This window comes from Solea senegalensis, unplaced genomic scaffold (assembly GCF_019176455.1).
Source record: "Solea senegalensis isolate Sse05_10M unplaced genomic scaffold, IFAPA_SoseM_1 scf7180000012908, whole genome shotgun sequence".
NCBI classification, from domain to species: domain Eukaryota; kingdom Metazoa; phylum Chordata; class Actinopteri; order Pleuronectiformes; family Soleidae; genus Solea; species Solea senegalensis.
The window spans coordinates 1,263-23,547 of NW_025320719.1; the positions used below are offsets into that span (position 1 = coordinate 1,263).

At 41.2% G+C, this 22,285-nt stretch overlaps 1 protein-coding gene and 1 long non-coding RNA gene across 3 annotated transcripts; both read right to left on the minus strand.

Moving 5' to 3' along the window:
• Positions 1-320: 320 nt before the first annotated feature.
• Positions 321-3,386, minus strand: LOC122760059. 2 transcript variants are annotated; one of them, XR_006358328.1, is made up of 5 exons: positions 2,792-3,386; positions 1,469-1,534; positions 795-918; positions 451-543; positions 321-376 (listed from the first exon to the last, which is right to left on the minus strand). It is a non-coding gene; the product is annotated as an uncharacterized LOC122760059 (long non-coding RNA). The 2 variants fall into 2 exon arrangements; XR_006358327.1 differs by lacking the exon at positions 2,792-3,386 and having other exon boundaries at positions 1,469-2,492.
• A 458-nt stretch (positions 3,387-3,844) lies between these two features.
• Positions 3,845-10,301, minus strand: LOC122760060 (polyunsaturated fatty acid lipoxygenase ALOX15B-like). The gene is made up of 13 exons (XM_044015142.1): positions 10,234-10,301; positions 9,889-10,066; positions 9,466-9,747; positions 8,466-8,583; positions 7,377-7,537; positions 7,108-7,251; positions 6,689-6,892; positions 6,010-6,096; positions 5,725-5,897; positions 5,344-5,465; positions 5,134-5,234; positions 4,674-4,844; positions 3,845-4,580 (listed from the first exon to the last, which is right to left on the minus strand). The coding sequence occupies exons 2-13, from the start codon at positions 10,039-10,041 to the stop codon at positions 4,401-4,403; spliced, it is 1,896 nt and encodes a 631-aa protein (XP_043871077.1). The 5' UTR covers positions 10,042-10,066; positions 10,234-10,301; the 3' UTR covers positions 3,845-4,400.
• Between the last annotated feature and the right edge of the window lie 11,984 nt (positions 10,302-22,285).

Below are 22,285 nucleotides of genomic sequence, written 5' to 3' on the forward strand. Positions count from 1 at the left end.
CATGATGCCAAACAAAACGGCGACTGCATTTGCAATGTTATCAAGGTCATGGAGCACTTCCACACCTTCAATGATTATTCCAACATCTGCCAGGCCATCTGTAGACAGCACCTTTCATCTTTATGGCAAAGATTCCCAGGACTGTCTGGTCCATAGCCTCCTGGTTGTCTTCAACATCCTCAAAAACAGAACAAATGCACCTTCAGTTACAACATACACACCATTTATTATCGATCCAGTCTCCAATTACCATGTAGTTTTGTCTGGAAGGATGTAGCACCATCCACAAATAATACCCAGACCTGCAAACCGAAAAAAAGGTGACTGTCCGGCGGCGGCAGGGTGAGGTGGGGCATGGGTCAACACCCGCTTTCCACTAAGACACAGACGAGACACATTTTCAGTTTCTGGAGAGACAGTACAGTAGAAACCAAAGGCCAAAATACTTACCATGTACTCTCTTATGAGATTTTCAGGGTCTTCATTGAAGTAAACCATTAGTGCTTTCAGTACACAGGCTCTTCTTGTTTCAACAGCTTCATTCTACAGCAGAGAACAAGGGAAGGGTGAGGGCTTATATTGTTATTGCATTGTGCAGCAATTACCACCACAGATCATCATTGTTCAGCCAAACTGGTCAGACTACTAATTTTTACAATTTTTACAATGCATTGCAGGTAAGCTTCTAACTGTTTGGAGTAGGGATGCACTGATATACCAGTGGCCGGTTTTCAGCCCTACAGTGACCAGGTGGTTGGAATTCATCATAAAAAAAGACATAGAATAAAAAGTACCTTATCCAGGTCCACCATGATATTCCTTATTTTCCGCCCTGCTGCTCCTCCTTTACGTTTAAAGATTGTCATCAGCCGTGTAGAATGATGATCCAGCTGTTGCATGAGTAAACTCTGCTTCTACCTACAGACATTTAATAAAGTATAAACATACCAACGAAATACAGCTCAAAGAAAACAATAATCAAATTATTGGACCAACGAAATGTTATTGTGACTTCCTAAGATGAAAATGTTGTCCCATGATCAGGTAGGTATTGTGTGGATCATTCTAAATTAATGCAATATAGGAGTACAACAAGGATATCCCTTAGTTCCATTTCCAATGACCACCACATGCTTGCAGTACAACAAATTTGACACAATGCTGTTCTGGAAAATTACATCACATGAATAAAGACAGTTCACCTTGCATTTAATAAATTCATAATTCTAATTTTCACCTTTGGGTTCCCTCTTATCAAAATGTGATCTACACAGGTGAAGTGCATTCCAAGTTTTAAATGTGCACGGGCAATTTAAATATGTGCATGGATAAGGGTGTTTGCGGCCAAAGTGGCCATGTTTTAACCACAATGCTTCAATAATTACTATCCCATATATAGTATTAGATTTGAACATCTGTGGGTACTTAAAGGGTAAGTTTGGATGTATTGCTTCGTAAATGTACTTACCACTACTGAAGAGCCACAAATAAATGCAGACTGTCTAGTCCTCAAGCTCAGCAATGTATGGAAGACCTGTAAAATATAAGTACAGTCTATTTAATATCAATCAGACTTGTGATAAGCAAACAGTTACAACTTGAACATATTAAGAGCAAGCACATGTTTAGTTTTACAGTTGGGATAGCACTGAAACATGAAAGTGATATATCATTCAACACATAACAAACTCTAGGTGTGGGAAAAAAAGCACTGTTTGTTTGATATAAAAATGGTAATTCATGCATTTTCCAGGACTGTCAGGAAAATCATATATAGTTATGTATTATTAATTATACAGAAGAGCCTTTTGTATTCATGAACATATACATGCAGAAATAAATGTTCTTCTAAAATATTTGGGAATATATTACATGAGTAATGTTTTCAAAACTACAATCATCTGACAGTCCCAGTGCTCCCTGCCTGGCTCATTCAAACAACCTATCATATCCTTGGACGCAATGAGAGACAGACAAACAGCTAATCATTTAACAGCTATGTAGTTCAGTAGAGCCATAACAGCTGTAGTGAGAACATTAGGCTAAAGAAGCAGAATGGTAACCAGTTGACCATTATTGTGCGTCTGCCACAATTTTGAAGCAGGCAGCAACAATTACGTAGTGGTGGAAAACTAATCATACTAGTTTTTTCCTTTGTATTTGCTATCATTCAGGCTAGGGCTAAACAACTGTCCAAAAGTCACTTTTCTGTCACAACATACAGAAATATCTGACGTATTTTTCAATCTCTGCTTTCCTCAAAGGCAATGCATAGTATATTTTATCACAAAATGTGGCCGATAATATACTTACACACAAAGCTATATTCCTTTTCAAATGCTGACTCGGCTCTGAGTGACCAGCTCACTCCACTAGCATAAAAAAAAGTCACTCAACTAGCTTACCATTAGCTGCTGGCATGCAGCTAAAATACAAGCTAATGACACTGGTTTTTAACCAAGCTGTTTAAAAAACTAAGGTTGCCTTACTGTACCTTGCTACCAGGAGCTCTGCTGCCCACAAAATGAATTGTTAACAAAAAAATGCCATTAAAACTAAACCAATGTAATGTTGCATTTGGTGAGATGCTAAACTTCAATTCCTGAGTGAAATTGTTATTGTAATGTATGTCTGTCATCTGGCATTTTGTTAGTTGGCTAGCTCGTTAGCTAGCTAGCATGAGCTAACATGTGCTCATGTATGCTAGATTTTGACAAGACAAGTACAGTAGCACTGGCAATATCACTCTCTAAACATTTACGAATGTTCCAACAACAAAAAATATACTTACTCGGACAGCGATAGATGTCATTTGATGAAAGCAGGGTAAGACCTTGACCATGAGCACATTCACCCGCCAATTTGCACACAGCAACAGTGGAGTTTGTGGAATCAGCTTCTGAGCATGCGCAGAAACCCATCCAGAACATTCTTAGTGTGATTGTGCAATTCACTTAACAGTGTTATGTTGAATTTACTTAGCTGGCTTCTTTTGCTTTTTATTTTAAGTTAGACTTATGAAAGTGGACTTGGTTTTAAAACCAAACACAGAAATGTTAAATGTAATATAGGATCATTTATTTCATTCAACAACTCACAGAGTTCACTTTTTTGAGTGAACTGTGGTTGAAAACAGCTAGTATCATATTTAGACAATAACATCTTACAAACACAAATGACCTAAATGGTGTAATACATTACACAGAGCAGCAGATCTTCATGGAGAGGACAGTCAGAAGTCAAGTGTACTGTAGGTTGTATATTTGGATGTTCCAGGCCTTTGAATTTGGAAATATTAATATAAAAAAACTGCATAAATAAACTGGCACAAAAATGACCACGGATCGTCTCTTTTTTTGTTTTTTGTAAAATGCAGATCCACATTAATTTAATATTTTTGTAAAAAAAAATGACATAAAGTAACAATAATCGTGCAGAAATCACAAAATAGAACATTTTTCTTTTCTTTTTGTTCATAAAACAAGCCAAGTGAACTTTGAACTGTGACATATTTCCAAATTTCCGAAATTCAAATATTCATTTTTAGTACTTTTTGCTCAGGTGTGTCTATACAGTTTTTTTTTTCATTAGATTACCTAGTTATCATGTTTTCATCATGATATGATATTAAGTGGTGGGCAGCATGTAATCGATTGGGGGGCCACCAGTTTGACACCTCTGCTCTATAGAGAGGAAAACTAATGACAGTTTACACTGGTGTGGTGACAGTGAACAGAAATGAGGTCAATCTAGAATTAAATACCACGTAGAGAATGTATTGATGTACACATGTTATGTAAAATAAAAAAACAATGTCGTTTAGGAAGAACATACCACATCAAACTTGCTTTGCATTCTCTTTATTAAGGCTTTTGTTGTGATTAACAAAACAAAAACAGAAGATCAACCATGTTTTCATCCCTAAAGCATTAAAACCACACACACACAGGATACAACTGTGCATAACTCCTTTGTTACATACAATTCACACATGCTGCAATAGTTGTTTCAATAACACATTTGTTTTGATCCCGAAAAAATATTCTCAATATATCAATTTTCCTAAGTCAGAATAGTGACTGAGGACAGGATCAATAGGATCTGTGTTAAAGTGTTTTAAACTATTATTATGGACTTCACAATGTGATTGGGAGCTTTGAACGGTGGAGAGCAGCCCTTCACCTCTTAGAGTACAGCTTGCCGGAATAATAATGAAGCAGCATCAAAGCTTAATATTAATATTGTTTTCATAAAATGCCCACTCATTTGTCACCATATTATTCAACGAATGTAGTAGTTTCGTTGTACTCTATTGTTACTTAAAAATAGCACATGCACTCTTTACCCTCTCCCCTGTTTTAATCATGACGGTGAATTTGAGCAAATGCTGAGCAAGTCACTCAAATGGCAACACTATTTTCTAACTTAGCTGGGTCCAAGTATGTGTATTTGACATCCAGACTCTGGTTTCTGACCTCAATGGCTGCACTTAATATCTTAAGTTCTCCCTGGAATTCCGTTATCAGTTTGCAGGGAGTCTCTTCAAAGAAACGTTGTTGTGGGTACTGACCCAGTGGGACCTGGAAAAAAAAAAAAAAAAATTATGTTTAATTCCACAAACAGTTATGTAATGTAATGAGTTACTTTGGTTAATACACAGTCTGGATACTTACAAAGTCACTAGACTGCTGACTGAGTAGCCACATGACCGCCATGCCATGAACTGTGGTGTTGACATCAGGCAGTGTTTCCAGCAGAGTGGCCTCAGTGGTTGTACCCTTTGTGGTTGGTGGATGACGTTTCAGGGAGGTGGGATTGTTGGGCATCCAGGCCCCGTAGTCGTACTACAAAAAAACCCACTAATTCAGTCAGGAACACTCTCATCACAATTAAACCATGTATTGCAATGACTGAATACAGTTAGATTTGGCACTGGTGGCTGTGCTCTTCTTCCTGGATTGACCAAGCTTACTGCATTTTCCTTCTGACCATGATAGAATTTGTGTTTTTAAGTTCAACGTCAAGAACTGCTAGTGTTGATTGTGGCTGTGGTTATCGATTGTGTGGCTCTGTTTATGTTAAAGAATCAATAAAGTGCAACACTGATCATTCAGGTATAATAAAGGGAATCACCTGTCCAGTGTTCACAGCCCCATGCTGGCATGAGCAAGTAAACATCACCATGGTGACAAACTTGATGAGGTCGTCCACTGCATCAAATTGATGTGGGATTCCTGGGAATTACAAAACAGATACTACATAACAGATTCAAGTCTGATATATGGTTGATGTACAAGAATACAAATATGTAAATCTGCACATATCAATGTATTTTAACCTCACCTGCGCTTGCCTGAGAAAGGAACCCATATTTAAAAATGTCTCCAATCCACTTCTGCAGCTCAGAGTCTTTCTGGACCGCAGCATCATCCTTGTAGTAGGAGCTGAGAACTCCTTTCACAAACCTTTAACAAGCATGTCAAAGAACTGTAAAACACGTTTTATAGACATCGTAGTTGTGAGTGATTTCCTGATGAGGTTATCAAATCATTTTCCCCTTCGCATAAGAAAACAAATGCTACAGTTTGGTAAAGTGTTTTTACCTATAGATTGTGGACAGAATACCTAAAACAAGCATGTGAGCTCCTCAGAAATGTCTTAAATCTGGACACAGGAATTGCTGAGAAGAACAAAGGCAGCTGTGTTGAAAGCTGTGTATAATACCTGAAGATGATATCCCAGAGCTGGAGTCCATCATCCCTGTAGTAGAAGTTTGGAATGTCTTCCAGTCCACGCTCAGCAATGTCATCTGGTATACAGAGGGAGCTGTAGGTCATTGAGGTCAGTGATCTAGTCAGGATCGTCTTCTTAGTCTCCTTGCAACCAGAGGCTGCGTACTGAGTGAGCATATGAAAGGAATATAAAGAAAGACAAACAGTATTGATTAGAATGAAAAATGAAAAATATTTTGTTGGTAATAGTCGACAGAGAGTGGTCATCTATTCATACCTTTGTGAAAACTCCCTCCTTAGAAATGAGAAGTTTCCGAGCTAGCAGGTTGATATGCATGGTGTAGCGAGTGTAAGGCACGAGGAGCTGAGTGAAACGAGGAACTCAGTTAGTAACATTGTTATTTGTTCTCCCTTAGAACACAGAGCATTTATGCTGCTTTTTACCATTACTGTGTTAAAACCTATATACAGAGGCTATACGAACATATGTGCAATACAGATTGTCTTATCTGATGAAATTATATGTTGTTTCCTTTTGCACCAACTCTATAAACTATAAACACACCTGAGCAAAAATGTACTCAAACGTCTTGGAATCTGATTGAATTTGTGACATTTGGAATTATGTCACAGTTCAAAGTTTGCTTGGCCTGAACAAAAAATGAAATAAAAACGGTCTATTTTGGGTCTTCTGCACAATTATCGCGACTACTATAACTATAAACACCCATGATGTCCATATAAGGAGTTTTTTATAATTCCAATGGCAATTTATCAAGCGTGCACCTGTGGCACAGATCCGTGCAGTGAGCACAGTAAGGGTTAATACAGTCAGAAATCTCAGTGTGTATATATATATATATATATATATATATATATATATATATACATATACATAAATATATAAACTTCCCATTAAAACAGTTATGGTCATTAGCTTCAGTATATTATGTCACCTTGTACAGTGGATGCACCATTGGCAAGTTGCGCAGAAGTGACACTGCAAAAACCTCAGCCAGCAGGTGAGTGCGCAGCAGGTGAGTGTTGAGTTCATGCTCAGTGAAATCGGCACTTCTCACAAAAGTCTTGGCCAGTAACCAGTCGTACTCAGAATCAGAAGGATAAAAGATTGGATTGTCCTCTCCTGGCGTCTGCTTCAGCTACAGGACAAGATAATGAGATACATATTAATCCAATCAATACAATACCAAGAAGAAGAACTAGGTGAACCAGACACGTCTTGAATACACACCATACACACCTTATTTGCAAATGTTTTCTGTTTAAGCAGCTCATTTGAAAGATAGCTACGCATATCAATACTCCAACATACATCTTTATTATCAATGATACTGTATACAAGTGCCCGTCTCACCTGAATAGCGATGGGCACCAACGTGTCATCCTGTTTTTTGAAGAGGAGGACGAGGGGAGCCATCAAGTACTGCTGTTCCCCATTGATCATTCTTGCTTTCACGCCGTCCAAACGCTTGTAGTCACACAGGTATATATTGCCTTTCTGTTTGTCATTTTATCAAGAATAAAGAAAATATAAATGACAGTGCGTATATGAAACAATCAAAATGTCCCATGCAATTGTGGGACAAAAAGGAAATGTTCATTTGTATGTATTGATATTTTCACCTTCATTTGTTCTGCCAAGCTACCCTCGCCAAAGTCCAAGGCTTCAGGGACAGGAAAGTTATCAGGCAGGACTCTGCAGCGTCTGATCAACATGGGGTTGACACCATTTAGGTACTGGTAGCCAAAGAACGTGTCCTCCTTCCAGTGTTTCTGCACATATTCTGGAAAAAAGCAGAAGTGAGCTTCACTGATAACATAGGGCACAGCAGGCAGCACTAAAGGTGTGCGACACAGGGATTAAGTGTAGGATAACACTGCTTGTTTTTAAGGTTTTAAATGGACTGGCACCACATCATTTATCTGAGTGAACACTCCATCCAGAGAATTGTCAACCAACATGAAGCAGAGGTGACCAGGCCTTTGTGATGGTTGTTTCATAACCCATAAGAATCTGAACTCCTGATTTAAAGCCTCCTGAATCGTGGCTCCTAATGGACAGTGCCAGCTGTCAGTCACACTGGTGTCCACTCATTACGTGCTGCGCTGTATCTGTTTTCTTCTCAATTTGAACATAATTTACCAAACTGACATAATGCTCTATTGAAGAAAAATGTAGAGATTGATATGCTGTACTCCTCAGGAGGAATGTGAGAGAATAACTATCATTTGACTCAGTCAATCTTTTTTTGTCTTCATTTCTTTGTAAAACAGTAAATTTGAAAATTCAACAACAGTATTAAAATCTAATTTTGGTTAAGACGCTTCTGCATACTGGTGTATTAACCTTTACAGAAACATTAAGTTTAAGCACTGTATATTGTCAGTCAAAATCTGTCATAGTTGGCATTTGGACTGGAATGATGAAAGTTGTTCTTATATATTATCCAACTGACAATTCATTTAACTCAACTCAAGCATGTCTTGAATTAACCTGCTTAAATTGCTTTACAGAGAGCCTGGATTGTGCTTTTGTGTCGGTCACACGAAATGAACCTTGAACATGGAGAAGCTGTTTCTTTTCTGAGAATTGTGATTTCAATATTTCCCATATGTTCTGGATATGTTGCAACGAAGTGACTGACAGTTTTGCTAAAACCATAAATCTAATGTTGGCCTTATACATTTGCATATGCCAGAATAGTGCAGTACCTGATATTTCAGTTGCATTGCTCATTATCCGCTGGATGTCATCAAAACTAGTCCACTTTTCACGGCAATAGACCAGTTGGCTCAACTTCAGCTGAGCCTGTCTATGAAAGCAGAGCACCTTTATTAAGATATCTTAAATTATTTTGATGAGCAGATAAATTGATAGTTGAATCAATATATATTACCCATAGACTGCAGTCAATTTAAACTCTGCGTCCTTGGTGAAGGAGAACTGAACTTCAGATGGCAAGGAATCAGTGGAATCTGCCTTAATGCAGTAGGGAAGTCCATCTTCAAAACTGCCCCAGCTGGTGAAAATAGAGAGGAACAGAGTCATGAGAGACGTTGTAAGACAGCAGAGTGCTTTGTTTAGAGCAGAGGTTTCCCCACCGGAGGGCACAAACCCTGCTGGGGGGCCCAAAGCTCCACATACGTTTGCAAAGACGCTACATTTACTTCCTTTCTGTGACTGTTAACAGCTAAAGTTAAAGGTTGCACGGTAAATTATTGGGTCTTGTAACAGAGGTGAGAAGATAAAATTTAAAAACTGATGTACGAATATTACAATTTTACAACAAATTCAATCATACAGCATACTCAATACAATAAAAAATAATAAAATATACAAAGTGCATTTAGGCAAATCATCTACAGTCAAATGTCTCTGCCTCCAAATCATTCAACAATACTAAAGAGTTCAATAAGAGCATTTCCTTAAGTTTCAAACAATTTTGTAGTTTGCTCCATGTAGAGGGAGCTGCATATTTAAATGCCTTTTTTATCTAATTCAGTACGGACCCTCGGAATAGTTCCAAGGGTAGGTTTAAGGTTAAAACTGGTACAAATGTTGGTCCCTCACCAATATTCTTCTGCTCGGATCTTGAGCTCCTGCTCCCTGTCGTACTTGCCAAGAGAATGGGTCTCTTCATAGCACAACAGAGCTTAAAAAACAAAAACAAGAACCACATACATTTTTTTATGTTGGCATGATATGTCTAGCCTGCAAGAACCGTCGTTCTGTTGTCTTCCTTGGAAAGTTAAAAGCATAGAAAATGCAGAAGAAGCAAATGTCCATACCTTTCCCCGCTCTGAAGCGGTGCACCTCACTGTCATCAATCCAGTGGTAGATGGGAAAGAAGTAGGTGTTTCCCTCAGGACAGTTCACTTCTACCTTAGCAGGGAACCAATCGTCTTCTGGGAAGATTCCTAGAGGCCTTTTGTCTATTTCTACCAGAATCAAATCTCCAAGGGATGTAGGGCAGTGGACGTCTAGAGTGTTCACCTGGAGTAATGACAGAAATAGTTTGAAAACATTATCAATGAGCTTGAGATTGAGTGGTATTCATAACCAAGTTGCTAGCATGAAAAAAATACGTTGTTGTTGTTATTTTCCACAAAAAAAGGTGCTTTATCCCAAACTTACCTTGCTTCCCATGATGTTTACAGAAGAAAACAGGCCTTTGAGCCAAGAGCGTTCGCTCTCTCCTTTTGTGCCCACCAGCTTAATGTAGACATCGTTAAAGGTGGAAGCATATACACAACTCCCAGTGAACACTTTCACTTCATATTTTGCCATTTTCACTAAGGCAAAATGAAGAAACCTGAAAAAGGAAAGAATACAAAATAATCATTCAGCAATAATTACATTCACTGTGACTAGCTGAACCCAGATGCACACAATTGTAAAAATATAGTAAAAGTAATCCATTCTTTTTTTTACTGTCCAGTTACAGCTAACTTAAATTATTTCATAGATAAACTTTCTTACCTTTGGTATGAAGATGAAGTAGTTTTCTGCTGAGAAGACCAAGGTGCTTGATGAAAATCCCTGATGATTCCTTCTTTTTATACCGTCTGTTCTGTGGGTGTGACTTCTTTTTGTACTTTTGTACAGTTAGTTACTTGTAACTGTATCTGACTCCTGAGATGACGCAGCAGATAACATTTTAAGCTGTTTTGGTGGATTGTAATTCTAAAAATATGATGCAACAAGTTTACCCACTTCAAACACCATCATGCCATAAGGAGGCACATTTTCACTGTGCCTTGGGCCAGGAGGCTGAAACTTGGACTGTGTTATCCTGACACTCCACGGATCCATTTGTGTTAAAACAGCAAAGACGAGCAAAATGTTGTACTTAAGACACAATAATATGTTTTCAAGCATGTGTAAAGTCATTGTGAGATTTCACATAATTTAACTGAGCTTTTATTTTTTGCAGTTTGATTCGTTTGCCACATGTGTATGTACATCAGAATGTCTCGTTGATGATTGACATTAAAACAGGTTCAAATAAGCACACAGATGAGCAAAGCTGTCACTGTTTACAAACAGGACCTTCATACTAAATGAAGAAGTTTAAGCTCCTAAACCAAGCAAGACTTGTGTTAACACATAACACAATAAATGAGATAACATAATGAGTTGAGTTGCCAGGAAAATACACTGCTTCTAAAGATTTTCACTGCAAACTCTTGCAAACCATTCCTGGTCTTTTATTTGGATCAGTGCAATGCTATTACAATACATGACATGATAATCCAGTAACAACGTAACACAATAAAAATGAAACATTATTCATTCATATTATTTCATTCCAGTTAGCCATTTTTCACATTTAATTATTAAGTGTAAAAAAATCTAAATACAAAGACCATGTTTACTAGCCTAAGCCAAGTAAACATGGTGTGCTTAAAATGTTCCTTGTTAGACATGTGCATATGTCATGGAAATGATGTACCTCATGTAATACATAAAGAGAAATGTTTAATGCAACCGTTTGATGTGACCTGTGACCAGTGACCCTTTGTATTGTTAAGGTAACTGTTTGATGTGACTTGTGACCAGTGACCCTTTGTATTGTTAAGGTAACTGTTCCCATGTGTGCCTCAGATGACCACCTTGTATTGTTAAGGTAACTGTTCGATGTGACCTGCGACCAGTGACCCTTTGTATTGTTAAGGTAACTGTTCGATGTGACTTGCGACCAGTGAGGTAACTGTTGTGACCTGCGACCAGTGACCCTTTGTATTGTTAAATTCCATGTGACCAGTGACCCTTTGTATTGTTAAGGTAACTGTTGATGTGACTGCGACCAGTGACCCTTGTGTTAAGGTAACTGTTCCATGTTGCGTAACTGTTTGTGAACCAGTGACCCTTTGTATTGTTAAGGTAACTGTTCGATGTGACCCTGCTGTATTAAGGTAACTGTTCCATGTGACCTGCCAGTGACCCTAGGGTAACTGTTGTGACCAGTGACCCTTTGTATTGTTAAGGTAACCAGTGACCTTTGTTTTGTTAAGGTAACTGTTCCATGTGACTTGTGTGTATAAGGTAACTGATGTGAGACCAGTGACCCTTTGTATTGTTAAGGTAACTGTTCGATGTGACCTGCGACCAGTGACCCTTTGTAACTGTTTGTGAACTGATACTGGACCCCATGTTTGTATTGTTAAGGTAACTCTTCGATGTGACTTGTGACCAGTGACCCTTTGTATTGTTTTAGGAACTGTTTGATGTGATTTGTGAATAGAGACAATGGGTCTGCGACTTAGGGCAAGGTGATAACAGACCCACAGAGGCGGGGGTCTGCACCTTATGGCAGGGTGATAGCAGACCCATTGAGACAGATAAATACCATGTGTTTCCTCCGAGACAGGGAGTCTTCACTTTGTAACTGGCCGGTGTGTTGCTTTGTGAATGCTCCTCTTGTACAAGATTAAACCCTTGTTTGGATTTTGAGCTGACTCCGATCTCCTTCCACCTTTCTACCTTGCAAGGTGGAGTTAAGAAAAAATAAATCCTCCTAAAAGACCTCCACCACAGGGCTCTTAAAACTCCGTTTTGGTCAGGGAGGCCAGGTCCCGTGAAGAATGGGACAGTCACGGGGCCAACCAAGGAGGGGAGACGGATCAGCCAGACAAACACTGAGTCAGGGACTCAAATCATCAAAAGGGTAAGAAACAACCAATTCCAATTAAACAAGAAAAACAAATTCAGCTAATAAGTAACAACAGTAAGTTGAATATGCGGTGCCAGATTTCAAAAGAAACTGTCAGTCATGGTATTCTTCTACTGAAGTGAAAATTGAGCATAGCAATTGGAAAAAAAAAACAGTTGAATATGCGGTGCCAGATTTTTGAAAAAACTGTCAGTCATGGTATTCTTCTACTGAAGTGAAAATTGAGCATAGCAATTAGAAAAAAACAACAGTAAGTTGAATATGCGGGGCCAGATTTCGAAAAAAACTGTCAGTCATGGTATTCTTCTACTGAAGTGAAAATTGAGCATAGCAATTGAAAAAAAAAAAAAACCAGTAAGTTGAATATGCGTTGCCAGATTTTTTGAAAGAAACTGTCAGTCATGGTATTCTTCTACTGAAGTGAAAATTGAGCAGAGCAATTCGGTAGAAAAAAAAACAACAACAGTAAGTTGAATATGCGGTGCCAGATTTTTTGAAAGAAACTGTCAGTCATGGTATTCTTCTACTGACGTGAAAATTGAGCATAGAAATTCGGCAGGAAAAAACCGGTATAGAAATGGATCGATCCTAGCTCATTGAGAAAACAAAAATACTTCAGGGTCAGGGACCCATAGAAAAGAGTCAGGGACTCATAAATAAGTAAAGCAAGTCAGGGACTTGGGAGAGCAGGACTCTCTTAGATTTAGGGCAGGGACCTAAAAATGAACTGTCTTTGGAAGGACAAGGTTTAAACTAATCCCTCAGGGCTGAGAAAACAAAAAGACGTCAGGGTCCAGGACCCATAGAAAAGAGTCAGGGACTCATAAGAAAAAGAAATGGAAAGACCGATAAAATAAAAAAATAAATAAAAAGAAACATTAAAATACAAGTACGAATAAAATTGAAGGTAAACATTTTTTTTTTTAAATCAAAATGGGAAATTGTAATAGATGTTATAAATGTTGTTGTGAACCTGACGAGGTTCAATATGGAGGTGATGCAAAATGAATGGCATTAGATAATGTAAAGTATATAAAAAGATGGGAAAAGAAGTATGGGTTTAGAGGAAAATTACAGGTAGAAGAATGTAAAAAAAACTGGTAGAAAAGATAGAGGTGAAGTCAAAGGGAAGTAAGAAGCGGCAGACGCAAGAAAGAGAGGAATGCAGAAGCAGAAAGAAAAGGGAACGTAAAGAAGAAATTGAGAGCAGAGGATGAAAAGAAGAGAAAACGTTTTAAAAAGAGTGTTAAAATTAAGATTTGTTGACATATAACTTTAAAATTGAGACTGAGTAAAATTTAAGATTTAGACTAGTGTTGTCTTGTGTTGTTTTGTGTTCTGTGATGTTTAATGTGTGCGCCATGGCTTTGTGTTGTTTTATGTGCGTGGTAATATAGGCTCAGGCTGCAGAGTTTTTGTGGGGAAAAGCTGTTTTGACATGAGGTCATTGCAGGCTGTGAAGCCAGAAGGGCTGCTGATGGAGAGATGGTCCTTTACAGTGACAAGCACAATACCAAATTTGGGATTTGTTCCTGATAGTGGATGCATTGTTAAAAACAAGAATAGATAAATAAATAAAAATTTAGAGTCTGGACAGAGATTATATGTAGAATATTTGGAAAGAAAAAAAAACAGTGAAACATTGATAATCCAGATTAAAAATTAGGAAAATAATAATGATAATAATAATAGTGATAATAATAAAATAAAGTTGAATAAAATAGAGTTGAAGGAGACAGCTTATTTAATTTAGGCTATAATTAATAATATAATAGGATTAAATTGGTTCTAAGAGCTGACTCCTTGTGGTAAATGAGACCAGCTGTGTTGGTGGGGGGAGACTCACACATAGTGACAGAGAGAAGGGGAGTTTCAGATACAAAAGGATTCCATGGCGATTAAGACCCAGACGAGTTGATGATTCGTCGGCATGACTAGTCAATAAATCAGGTCATGCACTCACACACATACATACATACCAGGACACAGAAGATGAGGAGGAAGAAGAACATGCAGAATAATCATTGGAGAAGATGAATGCGGTAGTAAATTGCCACTCCAACACGGTAAAGGTATGAAGGTGAGATCTGCGACAGGACACATAGTCACCAAGCCACTTAGTCGACCTGTGTCGATTACTAATCTAAGACCAAAAACATTTGTTTAGATTTGCGAACAATATTGAGTCATGGGATTACCCATGTCTCAACAGGAGGGATGGTATCCAAAATAGATAACATATTTAGAGAACATATTTACTACATGGTTTTTAAAACTACTAAGAAATTTTTTTTTTGAATGCTGAAATTAAAACTGTGTTTAATAACTGTTTCATGTATGACCACAATTGCATTCCTTATTTTAAATATAGTGACATAAGGCCGTATAATAAAATGAGGAATAGATCAACAGGAACACAATCTAGGTGGGACACTAGGAGAGGTGCAGTGATAATACGTGTGCTATTGTCACAATTAAGTGAGATTAAGTTAGATTTAGTTTCCGGGGCAGCCTAGAGCTGTGGCCGTCACAGGGGGCCTTGTGAGATCCAAACCTTGGAAAATAAAGTTTTGGGGGGGTTGAAAAAGACTGCCTCGTTTGGTATCAAGAGCGAGAATCCTCCTTGTGTCCTGAGGGAAACGAGAGACGCCTAAAATATGTGTAAAATACTCAAGGGGTATTACAAAGAGAAATGCACCAGCAGGATGGTTTGATTAGATGCAATTGGTATTCCTCAAGGTGTTCCAGACAAGTTTAAAACCAGAAATCAGGATGCTGCAGGGTTTGATCCCTCCTGGCCTGGTGGCAGCATCACTAAGGCATTAGATGGATTAACCACCCTATCTGTAGAATAAGTTGAAAATTCTGGTTTCAATGATCTTCTGATTGGATGGCTTCAAGACATTTTTGGAAAATGGGCAGGTTCTACAAAAACTATGATGTTTTCTGTAGCTGTGATGATTGCTATTCTAATCACTTGTGGATGTTGTATTTCCTGTTTGAGGGGACTGTTACAGAGACTCAGGGACACCGCTTTGACCAAAACAACTATGCTGTATGAAAGAGTCCCCACCACCGATGACCACCGAGAGGACTATGAGAATGCAGCACCAGAGAATGTTACATCTGATTTGACAAATGATGATCTATATGGTAACCTGTGTGATGAAGATAAGGACAACATGGTTTAAGGGATAATTGCTGTTTATGTGTTTATTCCACTGATTATGATGGTACTACAGGAAATCTAGCTGAAGTTGTAGTGTTCTGAATTGGTCCCCATTGAATTTGTTTTGGGGTAACAATACAATCAAAATGCTTTTGAATTTATGCTTTTGTGCCTTGTCAAATGGAGTACCTGCGGGTGGTTGCCGGGGCGGCGGGACCATGAGAGAGTTTCCCTATCGAGAAGGAAAATGGATAATTAGAATGTTTTGAACGGCCCGATAGGGTTTTCGCTCTCACACTCCACAACATTTGTTATAATTATGCTGGAAATCAGCATAAACAGGAGGGATATGTCATGGAAATGATGTACCTCATGTAATACATAGAGAGAAATGTTCAATGCAACTGTTCGATGTGACTTGTGACCAGTGACCCTTTGTATTGTTTTAGGAACTGTTTGATGTGACTTGTGAATAGAGACAATGGGTCTGCACCTTATGGCAGGGTGATAGCAGACCCATTGAGACAGATAAATACCATGTGTTTCCTCCAAGACAGGGAGTCTTCACTTTGTAACTGGCCTGTGTGTTGCTTTGTGAATGCTCCTCTTGTACAAGATTAAACCCTTGTGTTAAGCCCCAGTCTAGGGGGCCTAGGACATAACTTGATAAGGCCTCATCCTCCCCAAGTCCCAAGTGACCACAAACGATTTCTAGCTTAGTTTTCACAAAAATAATGATTTATTTACAAAAGGAAGATATATTACTACAAAAAAATGGTTAACTAAGGTCTAGGCTTCAGGGTGGACTAAGGCCAAAATAACAACAAATAACAAACAAAAAGGACCCTGTCTAGAAAACAATAAATCTTACCTAATCAACCCGAACCAAACCAAATGACAGGAACTTACCTCCCTACCTACTTAAACAGGAGAAAATGCTTTAACAAAAATGGCAGTCCACCCCTACTGGTTGCAAAACTACTAAACTATACAAAAAGACGAAATTATGGTGGAGTGTGGCCGGTTGGGAGAAGAGGAAGAGGAGCATGAGGAAGTGTCTGTCGCCGTCTGCCATGCTGTTCTTGCCCCCCCTGTCGTCCACCATCTTGGCTCCTTATGTACCAGGTGGTACTCGTATTCCAGTCCACCAATCCCGGCACGGCTATGACACACAGCAATTTACCTGGGAAATCACAGGGCACACACACACAAAGCACACACACACAGCAACATAACGACGACAGTCGTAACACTTGTTTGGATTTTGAGCTGACTCCGATCTCCTTCCTCCAGATTTCAATTATTTTAACAGCATAGACTTTCTGCATGTACGGGCTAGGTTTATCTAGAAGGTAAGAGTGAATAGCTGGCCACTGGATATCTGGCCACTTGCTAATATAATCTTCCCAGGCAGACTATTGCCGTCAGCTAGTACAAATTTATTTAGGTATTGTTCGCAGTCCTTAATCCACAACGAAAGATCATAACCACTGAGCCACTCCAGACCACAGGGGAGACCACAGGGGGTGGTCTTCCTTATTAGGAACTTAGCCATCTATCATCAGCTAAGCTTGGAGCCCTGGAGCAGTGTTAGGTAGCCCAACTCGCGTCATTTAACTTTGAGATACGTTACCGTTCTGGTAAGAGGAACACAAATGCGGATGCTCTGTCTCGCTTACATCCTCCCAGAACCACGGACCTTGAGATCCTTGTCTCTGGTACATCACTTCCTCAGCCCTTGCAACAGGCTCTCCAGGCCAGTGGGCCTACAGCCTGTCAGGCTGCTGTAAAAGCCTTGCCTCAGCATCTGCCTTCACACATTGGAGAACTTCAGCGAGCTGATCCTGTGACCCAGGAAGTCCTTGTGTTTTGGCAGCAGAAACGATACCTGAATCATGACGATCGTAAGCGGTTATCTCCACCAGCTTTGGTGCTTCTCAAGCAGTGGGAGCGATTGAACGGGCTGGAGTGGTGTACCGGCAAGTCTCTCGCTCTGACGGGGGAGAACTGGTTCTCCAGGTGCTTTTGCCAGCTGCTCTGAGGGACAAAGTCCTCATAGGTTTCACCAAAATCACGGGCACCAGGGGGTGTGTAGGACTTTGGAATTGCTCAGGCAGCGGTGCTATTGGCTGGCGATGTCATCTGATGTGAAGCGCTGGTGTCAAACTTGCGAGCAGTGCCAAGTGACTCCGGGCCACCCGTTCGTAGCCTCATGGGACATCTGCTTGCTTCAGAGCCTAATGAAATCCTGGCAATGGATTTCACCATGCTTGAACCAACCCATGGAGAACGTCCTTGTGGTGGCGGATGTTTTCAGCAAATATACACTTGCCATTCCCACTCGTGACCAGCGAGCCTCTACAGTGGCACAAGTTCTCGTCATGGAGTGGTTTTCGAAGTTTGGTGTTCCAGCACGCATTCAATCCCATCAGGGTCGCAATTTCGAAAGTGCACTCATTTGACAGCTATGCAGTCTTTACAACATCAAAAAATCTTGCACTACACCATACTATCGGGCAGGTAATGGTCAGTGTGAGCGTTTTAATCGCACTCTTCATGACTTGCTGCGCACTTTGCCTCCCTCTAGAAAGCGTGACTGGCACTCCTGTCTACCTCAGATACTGTACGCCTATAACACCACACCGCATCAATCTACTGGGGAATCTCCATTTTTCCTCATGTTTGGTCGTGAGGCAAGGCTCCCTGTTGACTTCTTGCTGGGAAGAGTGCAGGATCCTGTTGATGGGACGGTGAATGACTGGGTCCGAGAGCATCAGACCTGGTTACATGTGGCTTTTGACGGCTGAGGGAGGCAGCCCAACGCTGGAAGGAAAACCATGACCAGTCTGTCCAGTTAGAACCACTGGTGGTGGGCCAGTCAGTGATTCTAAAGGAGTTTGGTTGGAAGGGTCGTCATAAGATCCAGGACAGGTGGAATCCGGTGGTACATCGAGTGATTAGAGCTCCCCCCGGCAATGGTGCGGTGTATACAGTTGCACCAGAGGACGACCCTGCCAAAGTCAAACGGGTACATCAAACGGGTACACAGAACACTGCTTAATGCCACAGGAGTTTTCGATTGAATACTGTTCAGTTGTATTGTGCTCTTTGGTGACTTTACATATGTCCGACACTCGTGAACGCACCATAGTCATTCCGATGCTATTGAGCGTGTGAGATGCCGTACTGTTTAGGTTTCGTTTTCCTCCTGATGTAGCAGTGGATGGCTCATGATTTTGCTTTGTTTGTTTTCTCAACTTTCGCCTGTACATCCTGGGTTTATTGTGAGTAAATGCCAGAGGTGAGTTTATGATGTGTCACTATCCAGTTTGGATGCTATGTTGTGCTAATGTGTATTGTCTACCTGTGAATATGGTTAATGCTAAATCTGTGATGTTCAGCTAATTCTCACCATGGTTGCTTAGTGTCTTGTGTGAGGTAATTGTGTACAATGTATGTTTTTTCGTGTTGTTGATTACTGGATACAGTCCTTTATATCTAGGGTTATAATATTATGTTATATTATTATTCATGGTGTTCTGTATTGATTGCTACTTTTATCTTTATTATAGAACCACTGTTCAATAAATCCACCACTAAACTGGACATCTGCATCCGTGTCTTTTAACGGGGACACACCCCATACATCTTGCCGCTCTATCAATAACCAGTTCATTCCTGGACGACGCCCTTCTCTCCTTTTTATGGTCCTTCGAGCCGAATTAGAGTAATAATCAAGGTACATCATACAGATGCCCAGACTGAGCCAGCACCCCAATGTGCTTCACAGAGAGAGCGACACCTCCCAGCTTACCTGAGTGACTATGTGGTTGCAAATCTCCCTCCAGCGTTCCGTGTGGCTCCGCCTTCAGTATCGTTGGCTCAGCCTGCTCCCCCTTCAGCACAGTATCCATCTCTCCCCCCACTGTTACAGTCTGCTCCTTCTTCTGCATTCTTGCCTCCTAGTTTAGCGCCGGTGAACTACAACCTGGTCCCTACTCCATATTTGGCTTATCCAGCGCAGCATCAGCCAACTCAGTCAGCCTTCACCTATCCTGTCCAAGCAGCGTCGTACTCCGCTTCAGCCTTGCCTCAATCCAGTCAACAGCAGCCATCTGCTGAAGTGTCTCAGTTCTTTGCCCCATCCTACGGCATCCTTGCTTTGAGAGTGGCAAAGAAAGTGACTTTGCCTTATTGAAGATGGCGCTTGACAACCTTCTGAACAGCCATGTGCATCTGAACGAGCGTGATGGGTTCGTGGAATACTGTCTGAACCAAGGTATTCTTAGGACAGGTACCGACCAGAATTACACCCTACCTGATCTGAGTTCCTGCATCAGTCGCCTTCTATGTGTCTTCACTGCCCAAACCTGAAGAGAAATATCACGTACGTCAGGCTATCACTGCTGACAACCTGGGACTCTCAGAACATTCATATCCAGTGAGAATCCACCAACCGAGATATAAGCACCTCCGCCACCTACCTCTGTCTCTGGTAGATCGCGCTCAACCCCTGTTGCTCAACGGATCCGACATGGCTCATCTCCTGACACCTATAGAGCCGGTGCAGTTGGGACCCCCCGGAGGACCTATTGCAGTCCACACCAAGCTTGGCTGGTCGCTTCAAGGTCCCACCAGTGTCGACCAAGTTCCTGCATCCAACCAGCAACGCCTTTTTAGAGCAACAGTCTCGCCTACCTCTGAACTCTTCAAGAACGTCAAACGCCTTTGGCAGATCGACACGCTGCCATACACAAGCGAGAAGCAGGTGACCCGATCGAAGCAAGATCAGCAAGCCTTAAACCTGCTCCAGACATCAACTGTTAGGGTCAATGTTGAAGGGGTCCAAAGATACGCTACACCATTGCTTCGCCGAGCCAACTCCACCACCTTCAAGCTTCTATGGAAGCAGTGTTGCCTAGTCTTCGTGCTACTGAGAGGAGACTCGCCAAAGACCCACAGCGCACCGAGGTCTATTGTCAGGAGATCTACAAACTAGAGAAGATGGGCTACGTAGCAGTTGTGCCTCCAGAGGCAGCAACATCAACTCTGGAATCCTGGTTTATACCTCACCATATAGTGCGACACAACAACAAAGACAGGATTGTCTTCAACTGTTCCTTTCAGTACGAAGGAAAATCTCTCAACGACCTTCCTGGACCTGCCTTAGGCCCATCGCTGCTAGGAGTCCTCATTCGGTTTCGGCAGTACCCAGTTGAGGTGAGTGGTGATATCAAAGGTATGTTCCACCAGATTCGCCTTCTGCTAGCCGACAAACCTGTTCTGCGTTTCATCTGGCGGGACATGAAGAAGACCGAAGAGCCGAAGATTTATGAACGATAAGTCCTTCCATTTGGTACTACGTGTAGTCCTTGCTGTGCCATCTATGCCCTGCAGCGGCACGTCCAGGACACGGGTGAGTCCGACAGCCATCTCGTTGATTGTGTTGGGCAGTCATTCTATGTAGATAACTGTCTCCGCAGCACCCACTCAAAGGAGGAAGCGAAGGATCTTGTTGATGGTCTGCACCAGCTACTCCACACGGGGGGCTTTGAGATACGCCAGTGGGCTAGCAACATCCCGGAGGTCATTGAGCATCTTCCATCCGACGTCAGATCCGAGAGCAGTGAGCTGTGGCTTTCCCAATCCAGCATGGACCTGCAGGTGCCAAGTCTTGGACTACGTTGGGATTGCCTCCGTGACAAACTCCGTACAAACATAGACCAGTGGAGAGAACCGAACCCACTTTGAGGAACGTCTACAAGGTACTTGCTTGTCAATATGACCCCCTAGGTTATATTGTACCGTTTACCACCAGAGCCAAGATTCTAGTTCAGGATCTTTGGAAAATACAAATCGGCTGGGATGAGCCGATCCAGCCCCAGAGCCTTCGTGACAGATGGCTTGCCTGGGAACAAGAGATTCCAGATCTCATCCAGATGGACATTCCCAGATGTTATGCACCAGCGTCTGCAGACTCGCCAACATCAAGCAGAGATCTGCACATATTCTGTGACGCTTCTGAGAGGGCCTACAGGTCTGTCGCTTACCTACGGACAGAAGACACTCAGAATGAAGTCCATGTTTTCTTTGTCCTGGCCAGGTCCCGTGTGGCGCCAAAGAAGCAGCTGTCCATGCCATGGCTAGAGCTGAGCACTGCACTTACCGGTGCGCAACTAGCCAGTGTTCTCCACACCTTTCGAGCTCCTGTCCAATGGAACCAATTTCACTTGTGGAGCCAGTTTCACAGAACTACGCGAGGCCTTCGAGGCCATGGGCCCTCAACTGAAGGAACAATGTACGTCCAGTAGCTCATCTGGTCCAGCTCCCTAAGCTGGAAGACTCGGCGGAAGTTCCAGTTACTTGAGTGGACTTTCCATCTTGGATTCGACTGTCTATGTAGCCAGTCGGGGGCGGCTGTGTTAGAAAGCCCACGTTGTTTAGGAGTTTTCGATTGAATACTGTTCAGTTGTACTGTATTCTTTGGTGACTCTACATATGTCCGACACTCGTGAACACACCATAGCCATTCCGACGCTATTGAATGCACCACACGTGTGTGTGTGAGATGCCATACTGTTTAGGTTTCGTTTTCCTCCTGATGTAGCGGTGGATGGCTCGTGATTTTCTCTTGTTTGTTTTCTCAACTTTCGCCTGTACATCCGACGGTGGTGGTGGTGGTTCTCCTG

Bases quoted from the DNA above. Each gene is read 5' to 3' on its own strand.
- LOC122760060 (XM_044015142.1), bottom strand. From the start codon at position 10,041: ATGGCAAAATATGAAGTGAAAGTGTTCACTGGGAGTTGTGTATATGCT. The intron at 7,538-8,465 runs GTACTGCACTAT...GCTTTTTTCCAG, and splicing joins CAATGCAACTGAAATATCAG to AATATGTGCAGAAACACTGG. The intron at 5,235-5,343 runs GTGAGGTTAAAA...TGTAATTCCCAG, and splicing joins CCTTTCTCAGGCAAGCGCAG to GAATCCCACATCAATTTGAT.